This window comes from Carassius carassius, chromosome 12, assembly GCF_963082965.1.
Source record: "Carassius carassius chromosome 12, fCarCar2.1, whole genome shotgun sequence".
Lineage (NCBI taxonomy): Eukaryota > Metazoa > Chordata > Actinopteri > Cypriniformes > Cyprinidae > Carassius > Carassius carassius.
The window spans coordinates 17,528,903-17,539,530 of record NC_081766.1 but is presented as its reverse complement, the minus strand read 5'-3'; the positions used below and the strand labels follow the sequence as shown (position 1 = coordinate 17,539,530).

Here is a 10,628-nt window from a genome sequence, read left to right as displayed (position 1 = left end):
GGTATTTATTTACTGTTTTGGCGTCCTGCAGGCATATTTGCAGTCCTTTGAAGCACGCCTGAGGTCACTGATCTCTCAGGAGAAAAACACCACATTCTTTTTTGTGTGCCCAGCAGAGCTGCTCTTTGACTTATTTGCCATATAAGGCATGAGATACCATGGCAACCGTGGGCTTGAATAGCTGTGTCAAATCCCTCCGCACCCCCCTACACACACACACACACATACACAGTCGCTCGCTCACAGGCACGCGGCGCGCGGTGCGCGCACTCTACTGGACACTGGCTCGCGCTACCTCTTGTCCTCTTCAAGCCAACGCGACTTTTGCACTTCGAAAAGCAGGTAGGGATATTGAAACATTCCCTGGGGTTCGCCGCTGTTATCGGAATTATATCTTATCATTCGGGGCGTCAAAGGTAAGCGAAAATATAAAGTGTTCGCCGAAGTCAGTAGTGAGGTATGTCGCTAAAGCTATGGCTCCACCCCTCCCCCTGCGTGGAGATAGCTGGAGGTTAGGCCGCATGCCTGTTACTGGCTCTCAAAAAAACAAGAAAGGGGGCAATTATCTCCGGGTCATGGCGAAACAATTAGCGCGAGTTTACGTTGTGGTTTCACCCGTTTATCCGTTTTCAGTCAGCGCCACGGTAACTGTTACAGGGACTCCAAAAGTCTGCCCTAATTTCACAACAAACAAGCGCAGCACTTCCTCCAACAATCAGTATAACCTTACTGTAGGGAGACGAGTCTTTTTATACTGATATGTTTTGAGTGTCTGATTATTGCTTGTTATGGTATGCTTTACGACGTTTATTGAAAATAGTTGTGTGTGTGTGTTTCTGTTTTTTTCCATCATAACTGGATCTAGCAAAATAGGAAAGGATAGACATTTTGAAAGGATAGACAAATTCTCTGGTAATATGTAGATACTAGGCTCCAGTAAAACTACCGTTATATAAAAAAATCAAATGTATTAATAAATATAGCTGCAAGCAGCAATAACGGCGCCAAGCACTCCAGCGGCAAATTTAGGAGCTAAGCATGGCATGGAGCATCACACAAAGTCCAACAATGAGCAATTAAACCAATTTTAGGATGATTGTAATTGAAACGGCTGAAAAATCATAAATACAACCACTAGTAATAAGATTAAATGGCCTATCACTTTTGTCTAACAGGTGGCGCTGAAATCAAATCATTTTGGTGTGTTCTGTGTGAGATGACAATAACACACAAAAATTTAGTGTCAATATGCTAAAATATTTGCAGAGATACAGCCTGAAGTGTCATTTTGGCATGATGCCTCAATTTCGTCGTGGTGGTATGGGAAAACGATTTTGTGTATCGATCCAAAATCCATAACATTTTGTCAGCACAGTCTAAAGATCATATGAATCATTTTGGTGAAAATCGAACTAACAGTTGATGAGGAGTTCGAAAAAGTAGGTTTACAACATAAGTCAAAATGGCGGACAGGAAGTTCGGCTTACTCTGGCATATTTGGTATCTATGTTGTCGGCATAAGCCAGGGAATATTTTGAGACCAGTTTCATTGCAATAGGCTAATGCATTAAAAAATGATTAGCATTTTTATATGTGTAATTAATCATGGTTAATGAATGGTTTATTACTCTTAACCAATAGGTGGCGCCGTTTCCAAATTTATGTGGCATGGTCAGTGTGAGCTGACGATGACACATACAAAGTTTGGTGCAAATATGCCAAAGCTTTGCAGAGATACAGCCTCAAATGCATTTTGGCACCCTTCCAGCAAATTCATTGACGCGTTAAATGAGAACCGTTTCATATATCAACACAAAATCCATAACTTTTGGCCAATGGGGTCTGAAGATGATCTATGTCAAATTTTGTGAAAATCTGACTAAAGGTCTAGGAGGAGTTTGAAAAAGTAGATTTTCAACATTAATCAAAATGCGGACAGGGAGTTCAGATTTCGTACTAAAAAAATTTGTATGTCTATTGTCGGCACAACCCAAGGAATATTTTGAGATCAGTTTCATTACAATAGCCTAATGCAATCAAAAGTTATTAGCATTTTTGTACATTTCATAATTGAAGGTTAATGAATGGTTTATTACTCTTGGACAATAGGTGGCGCCGTTTCCAAATTTATGTGGCATGGTCAGTGTGAGGTGACGATGACACATACAAAGTTTGGTGCAAATATGTCAAAGCTTTGCAGAGATACAGCCTCAAATGCATTTTGGCACCCTTCCAGCAAATTTGTTGATACTCTAAATGAGAACCATTTCGTATATCGACACGAAATCCATAACTTTTTGCCAGCATGGTCTGAAGATGATCCATGTCAAATTTAGTGAAAATCGGACTAACCTTCTAGGACGAGTTCGAAAAAGTAGGTTTTTCGAAAAATTTAAAATAGCAAAAAAACTAAGCCTTGCGATTTTGGGGGTTAAATCGACTTGGCATGAGCCATCATTTTCTGGCTTACGGTTCAAAAGTTATTAGCATAAAAATATTGAAACTTAGGACAAGTGGTGGCGTTAGAGAGTTGGAGTTAGAGACTTCAAATTTGCTATAGTTAATGTTGGTACTGTCCTCTATCAGAATGTCAAACCATTACAACTTTCCCGCGATCGGTTCTATGGACTGCCATAGACTTGCGGCGGAAGAAAAAAAATATGCTAACGGATACAATAGGTGCCTTGCACCTTCGGTGCTTGGCCCCTAATTAATATGCTGTGTATTCATAATGTAAAGGCCACAGTATGTAAAGAAAAACACTTGCTATCTTAGTAAATAAATAATTATCCATGCCAAAAAATTCTGTAGGTGACGTTATAATTTATGCTCCATTACTTACTAAATGAGCAACTAGTGAGCAACTTTTTTTCTTTCACAGGTGCTGGATTGGAAGCTAAGATCTAAACGACACCTTAATCAAGGTGTGACTAAAGAACCAGGAGTAAAAAAGCAAATATGGTCCGTCAAAGAGGCAAAACAAGATGCACAGCCCACTTTCTGAAGACCAAAGTTGACTGACTCGGACAAGTGACTCAGGACTCGTGTCTGAGTCTAAATGTGTCAGACGAAGCTGAAGACAATTACAGGATATAGACGCCTTCACATCTTCTCATTTTAGAACACCCAGCTGTCAAAAAAGGGGGGTCAGTTGAAACTGTCTTTGCCAACAGCACATTTGGGAGTATTTTTCCTCAGTTGTGCTGAGAACCAAGCAATGGCCATGGTGAGAGGGGGGTGGGGAGATCCCAATGGGGAGACTAATGGACTTGGTGACAAGGGGTATCTGAGGGGAGATGGGGACGACGGGTCACCCCAAGGAGGCGGCAGCGACATGGAGGCCGGGGAGGATGATAAAGGTTGTGTGGTTGACTGTGTGGTCTGCGGTGACAAGTCCAGTGGGAAACACTATGGTGTGTTTACTTGTGAGGGCTGCAAGAGCTTCTTCAAACGGAGTGTCCGACGAAACCTTAACTATACCTGCAGGTAGCAGCGATGTTTATGTATGTGCTTGCTGTACGTGATAGTTGATGTTCTCAGCATGTTCATTAAGCCATTTTTTTGGTGTCTTTTAGATCAAACAGAGACTGCCAGATTGACCAACATCACCGCAACCAGTGTCAATACTGCCGTTTAAAGAAGTGTTTCAGAGTTGGAATGCGCAAAGAAGGTAACTGTCTATCCAGAACAGGTCCTAACCCCGCCCCCCGATGTCATCGTCCATTATAATGTTTCACTCCAGTTTGGTAGACATCGCCCAACCCTGCTCTCTGTCAATGTTTAATCCACACAGACTCAATTCATGAATCCACTTATGCACTGCTTTGTCTACATATTGTAGAATATATGTATAAAGTAAAGGGGCTGTGTCTCTCGTGGAAGATTAAGGACACGTTTTCAAATGTACATTACCGTTCCAAAGTTTGGGGTCGGTAGGATTTTTTTTAAATGTTCTTGAAAGGAGGTAATTATGCTCACCATAGCTAGATTTATTTGAACAAAATTACAGTGAAAATAGTAGAGCCTGACCGATATATCGGCCGGCCGATATTATCGGCCGATATGAGCTAATTGCATTTAAATCGGCATCGGCGTTTATAACGGCCGATGAAACATGAGAAACAGAGTCTCATGCTTCACTCATGTTATGAGTGTTGCATAGTGTGCCCACCAGAGGGAGCTCTGCAACTCCCCAGTTGACAACAGCGCCAGAAATCCACTACAGAAGAAAGCTATCAGCCAAGCCACAGGAGGTGCACTCTTTTGACGGTGAGTCTGTCGTTCGTCATGTGAAATGATTGTAGATTTAGTTCATACACTGTATATAAAAACAGTGTGGTAGTTCTAGCTAACGGTCCTATCATTATCACTTCTAAATATTCTGTAACATCACTTACAGCCGCTAATGCATTGCTATATTAGATTAGCAACAAAGCCAATACCATGTTTATCAGTGGAAGAGCGCGAACGTTAATAAGAGGTCAAACTATAACGTTAGCGTTTAACTTATTCTAAATATATCTGCAGATAATATATCTAAATATATCTGCACATTATGACCGCGTAACTGTGGCAGGGGGCCGCGTGTAGTCAATGACTAGAAGTTATGTACAGCGTGCCTCGAAAAAACAACAACTGTTACGTTACTCTAACGCTAATATAGCTTCCTTTTTTAGCAAGCCCCTTAAATGCTTGCTATTAACTTGTTTGAAGGTGGTTCTTCTTAAAATTGACAGCGGTGTGTTCATGACACTAACGTTAACCATTAAACTTCGAATTGATTCCGTAATCTTCCGGCAACAGTAGGCTAACTTTACGTTCGCCAGCGCATGACGATGTTTTGATTCAGACTGCACAAAGAGAAGAGAAGATATACGGGTCCGTTGTGAATGTGTCTGTGAGAGCAAATAGTGTAGTTACAGTAACTACAGTAGCTGCGTCAGAAATGATTAAACCAGAGGGGACATGTAAATAAATGTGAGCTGAACAAGCGCTTTTTTTCTTTTTTACATATTGTTTCAAAGCAACTTTACAGACATAACAGGAAAATGTTGTAATAATATTGTTAAAGATAAGTAGGTAATAGGTCATACCTATTGCTTGAAAAATACAAAAATATATATATTTCTAATTTTTGCCTATGTAGGAGATCCCTGTTTATTATTATTATAATTCTAATGATAACATGAGTAATGATACATGGTGATATTATTAATACACATGCTTATTCTTTCTCTGTCTCTCTTTCTGCCTACAGATGGCTGAAAAAGGTGAATGTTGTAGCAGCAAAGTGTGGGACTACTTCTGCAAATACTTTAACTTTAGTATTATAATTTATTTACAGTACACACACAGACTGTTAAAACCAGCTTCAACTGGAAGAAAGTAAAAGTGTTAAATGTTTAAAACCAGACTGTTTTTTGATCATTAAAAAATATATATACTTTTGATGTGCAATTGTTTAGTCATTGAGACTGTAATCCAAGGCTTTTTTTTTTTTAAATAATCCCTTCTGGAAAATGGTTTATACAGCCCACATACATAGAACAGGCAGATATTTTGCTATTGAATGTTGTGTAAGTGCAGTTTATAGGAAATGGGTCTAATATCCAGTTTATTTTTAAAATCAAAATATCGGCTTATAAAACGGCTCTTTTCGAGTTAATATCGGCATCGGCCCCAAAAAAATCCATATCGGTCGGGCTCTAGAAAATAGTATTGTGAAATATTATTACAAAAAAAAGTTAAAATTTTCTATTAGAATATATATATTTAAAAAAAAAACATATATATATAGTGATGGTAAAGTTGAATTTTCAGCATTATTACTGCAGTCTTCAGTGTCACATGATCCTTCAGAAATCATTCTAATATGCTGATTTGCTGCTCAAGGAAGTATTGGCAATGTTGAAAACTTGTACTGTTTATTTGGGGAGAAACAAGATAAATTTTTTTAGGATGTTTTAATGAACAAAGTTCAAAATAACATTTATTTGAAACGGAAATTTTTGTAACGTTAAAAGTAAATTTACTGTTGAATAGAAGTATTAATTTCTTTAAATAATTGAACTACTTTAATGCTATTGAATCTACAATGTCATGGGAAATTAATTGTATTTTATACAAATTGTGAGTTTGCAGTCTGAATTAAATGTGACTGGGTCCCACAAAATTACACAGACAACAGTTAGTTTCTGACTGCATGCAGATACAAGCATACAATGTAATCAGTCTGACAAACGTAATGGGATGCTAAAGCAGAAAGCTTTGGGAATCACTGTTTTATATTTGATAGTTAGAGTGACAAGAGTCTTAAGAGCTGTATTTTATTTTAAGACGGCCCAGATGGTGAGTGTTTACCAGTGCACATGATGAAACTTACATTAGGGTGTGATGACCTATATATTTAATTTCCTCAACAGTTTTGCTCTTAAAACAGAGTGATGGTTGTAATGTTTAGCTTATTATTGAACACTTTCATTCCTCATTTATAAAGTGTCTGAAGGTTTGACTAAAACGGTGTTTGCATGTTCCTTTTTTCATTTGTTGAGTGCTTGTGTAATCAGGAATTAGATGTTTCTAATCCCTCAGGCCAGTTCTCTGACTCTTGCCAGATGTTGCATGATAGCAAAAGAAAGGAGCATTGAAACAAAGTCTATCAAGCGTTTCAACTCCATCACGACTCTCCCCTTTCCCCCTTTAGCAGTTCAGCGTGGACGCATCCCACCTTCGCATTCAAGCCTCAGCCCATCCACGACTCCAGTGGGCGGTAATGCCGGCAGCGGCGTGAGCGAGATCTACAATGGGCAGCCGGTGTCTGAGCTCATCTCCCAGCTCCTGCGGGCAGAGCCTTACCCTAACAGCCGCTACAGCCATCAGTACAACCAGCAGATGCAGGGGGGCGGAGGATCCATGGGCATCGACAGCATCTGCGAGCTAGCCGCCAGACTCCTGTTTAGCATCATCGAATGGGCCCGAAACATTCCTTACTTCCCTGAGCTGCCTGTATCTGAGCAGGTGGCCTTGCTGCGGCTCAGCTGGAGCGAACTGTTTATTCTTAACGCAGCCCAATCTGCCCTGCCCCTGCACATGGCCCCGCTGCTTGCCGCCGCAGGCTTTCACTCCTCTCCCATGTCTGCTGAGAGGGTGGTGTCCTTCATGGACCAGGTGCGTGTCTTCCAGGACCAAGTAGAGAAGCTAACCCGCCTGCAAGTGGATTCAGCAGAGTACAGCTGTCTGAAGGCCATAGCACTCTTCTCACCAGGTGCGCCAGACACGTTACTCAGATTAAACTGCATTTAACCGAACATAATCGGATCTATGAAGATTTAATATATTTGTACTCTATCAAAAATAGTAGAGAATAATGAGAATTGTGTTGGCAGTCAAATTCAAGCATAATATTAGCACACTCTACTAGATCAGACTAAGTCTGTTTTTCTCAATGTTTCTTAAATGCATTGTGAAAAACCTTTAAACCTAACAGATTGTTAGGAATAAGGCAAATTATAAATTATATACTTCCATATGCAGGTATTCTGTCCTGTAGCATCATGTTTTAGTTTTAGTTTACACATTAATTTGGCACTTATCCAAATAACTCTCAATGCATTTAAACATTTTCAGCTTGCATGTTCGTACTTTGCAGGGAATTGAACCTATGCAAGGCTGCTTTTTTTTCTCTAAATGTTTGTTTTTCAAGTACCAAATTTTTTTTTTTTTTTTTTTAATTTTGGTTGATCTGAATTTAGGTTTATTCCATCATTTATAACTTAAGTGTAATGATTAATATAATAATGATCATAATCATCATCATTAAATATCTAATGTTAATTTTTGTCAAGTCACCTTTATTTATGTAGTGCTTTTAACAATACAAATTGTGTGAAAGCACTTTACAGTATTAAACATGAAAATAGTGTGTCAATAATGCAAAATGACAATAGTAAACACAGTTTTCAGTTAAAGGCAGTTCATCATTGAATTCATTGAATTATGTGTTTATTTTAGAAAGAAAATTATAAGTAATTGCTAATTTGCTAGAAAAGATAATGTTATAATGTAATAATGTAAGTGCAGACATGCATGGCTAACCATTACTAATTAGTTTATACTTAATTTGTAAAGCATTCTTACAATTTCTACAAAACATGTTAGCCTGCTAGATAATTTTATCTTGGTTACAAGTTTAACTCAGTGTATTGTGCAACTAAATGTTCAAGTTACCAAAGCTTAGTAACAAATGATGGTGCAGCACTGGCCAAACTGGCCATAAGCTTACCTCAAACTCACACATCGAAGCTTTCCACCATCGAAACTTTCCACCATCTCTGACATTCGCATACTTTTTCCACAATTTGTCTCCAAAAGGCGGACGCACTGAACCTTCAAACTGGTTATGAATTGGCCATTACCTTCCGTTTATTCACTGTGGTTAAATAAATCAACAATACATGTATGCATGCAAATATCCACACAAAACAAATGACCACCAATGAGTTTAAAGTCAAATATAGAAGGTTTCCTAATGCTAAACATAAATTATATTTTGCCACATGTCAGCTAACTCTAATTATAGAATCAATAGACCATTAGGTTAAGATTAGGTTAGTAGAATAAGTCACTAGTTAGTTGAATTTGTGTTGATGGCTAGTAGCTGACATGTAGTTGCAGAGTTATTTATTTTTAAGAAAATGTTGTAGTGTACTATTAAAATAAAGTGTTGCCATAATTAATTGCCACCCACTTTACAGAAATATTATTTAAATATTTATGGTTCAGTCAAAAAATATTGGCAGTTTTCACCTCACAGTCCTAGTTTTGATTTAGATTTAATTCTTTTAACGCACCCGAAACTCAAATCGGATTTGAAAGATCCACGAACACATATGGCCAGAACTCCATGTACCTCTCGTACTAGTTTTCGTTGGAAATTAATTACTTTTTTTTTACGGTCTGTCACTTGTGGGCAACTTGTCTCTGGCCAGTGGTCCATCTTTATTGTTGAGCCCCACCATGACCTTGGCAGTGCTGGCATCATTCTGTTCTAGTTTCATATCTGTTATATCCTGGTGTTGTTTGTGTTTAGATGCATGTGGGCTGACAGACCCGGCTCACGTGGAAGGCCTGCAGGAAAAAGCTCAGGTGGCCCTGACCGAGTACGAGCGCATGCAGTACCCCGGGCAGCCCCAGCGTTTTGGACGCCTCCTACTGCGACTGCCTGCTCTGAGGGCCGTGCCCGCCAACCTTATCTCTCAGCTCTTCTTCATGCGCCTCGTGGGCAAAACGCCCATTGAGACTCTCATCCGTGACATGCAGCTGTCTGGCAGCTCCATAAGTTGGCCGTATGTTCCCGGACAATAACCATTATCATATATGACCACAAACCAGTTTGAACGCCTCTGAACTGCACAACTAGTGAGGATCTCAGTCTATTTTTTTCAAGCACATATTCACATCTGATATTCACTGTATCACCTAATGCAACGGGGTCATACTACAGGAATGGTGAATTCAGTAGTAGATGGCAGAAAGCTTGATCTATGCTCTTTGAATGCTCTTATGTGGCCCAGAAGCATTCTTAAAAAATTACTTGAGAAATATTGGTTATCTGATGTAAGGTACAGTTTCATAGCGAGTTATTAAGTGGAGATTGGTTGAAATCCAAAACAAAAAGGTCTGTCAGTTGGGTGTGAGCATGAAAGTCACTTTGGACTGTCCCTGGAGGCAGCAGGAGATAAAGTCTTTGTGTACCAGAAGGCCTGGAGGAGGAGGAAGTACACATGATGAAATCCAAAAACCTATACAAACCAAACCAAAATGGTCAGAATTGGGACTTAAACATATGTTTTGCCAATGATAACTACTTGGTTTGTATTTTTAGCTCTTTTTTTCCCTATCAATGCTAATGCATTTCTTTGAGGAGAGATTGAAATTTACAAAAACTAATGCGAGAGGTTGGATCATGTTTTGTGAAATAACATTTGACAAATTAATTGGGAACTGTATTTGTACTTTAAGTTAAGGTACATACTTATGTCTTTGAGAATTATTCATTTTTCTGTACTGCACGCTGCTGCATTTGAGATGACAAATGAAGTAGTCATTTTTATTTATTTTTTTAGATTGAAAAACCAAATCTTCTACTGGTTTTATTCTGCTTTTCATGCTTTTTTTTCATACTGACCAGTTAATGCTAAACTGGTATTTTGGTATGTCGACTAAAAGAAATACCTCTACAGTCTGTTGAGGCTCAAACCGACTTTCAGTCTTTCATGGCTGGGTCAGTTTTTAAATTTATCAACACACTTGGGCTGCTCACTTTACACTAAAGAGGAGTGATTGGATCTATCTGTCTATGTTTGCGGTACAATGCCATTCTTGGTAAGAAACTGGCACTACCTGACTGTTTTGTCTTTTGTGGAGCAGTGCTCTGGTGGGCGTTTTACAGGTGACAGCATGTTGTATTTGGCTCTTGTTGTGAGATGTAAGTTTTCTAGCCTTATCATACATGTGAATGACTAATATTACCTCATATTTAGGCCTTGAAATGTATCAGGCGGTCTAATATACATAAACGCATCAAAACGGCAATGTGTACAGTTTTCATTTTAATATCTTTGTCTTTT

General features: G+C 38.9%; 1 protein-coding gene across 3 annotated transcripts; it reads left to right on the top strand.

The window, feature by feature from the left end:
* Positions 1-239: 239 nt before the first annotated feature.
* LOC132154961 (nuclear receptor subfamily 2 group F member 6-like) lies at positions 240-10,204 on the top strand. Of its 3 annotated transcripts, none has more exons than XM_059563713.1 (5): positions 240-342; positions 2,882-3,486; positions 3,576-3,670; positions 6,707-7,264; positions 9,089-10,204. In XM_059563713.1, exons 2-5 carry the CDS (start codon positions 3,218-3,220, stop codon positions 9,361-9,363), a joined length of 1,197 nt encoding a protein of 398 aa, XP_059419696.1. In that variant the 5' UTR covers positions 240-342; positions 2,882-3,217; the 3' UTR covers positions 9,364-10,204. The 3 variants fall into 3 exon arrangements, with proteins under 3 accessions (XP_059419696.1, XP_059419694.1, XP_059419695.1); XM_059563711.1 differs by having other exon boundaries at positions 6,704-7,264; XM_059563712.1 differs by having other exon boundaries at positions 263-416; positions 6,704-7,264.
* The last annotated feature ends 424 nt before the right edge of the window (positions 10,205-10,628 follow it).

What these genes read in the sequence shown, in the direction of transcription:
- LOC132154961 (XM_059563711.1), top strand. Translation starts at nt 3,218, where the DNA reads ATGGCCATGGTGAGAGGGGGGTGGGGAGATCCCAATGGGGAGACTAAT. An exon ending in AGTTGGAATGCGCAAAGAAG is followed by an intron (nt 3,671 to 6,703) that starts GTAACTGTCTAT and finishes TTCCCCCTTTAG; the next exon opens with CAGTTCAGCGTGGACGCATC. An exon ending in CATAGCACTCTTCTCACCAG is followed by an intron (nt 7,265 to 9,088) that starts GTGCGCCAGACA and finishes GTTTGTGTTTAG; the next exon opens with ATGCATGTGGGCTGACAGAC.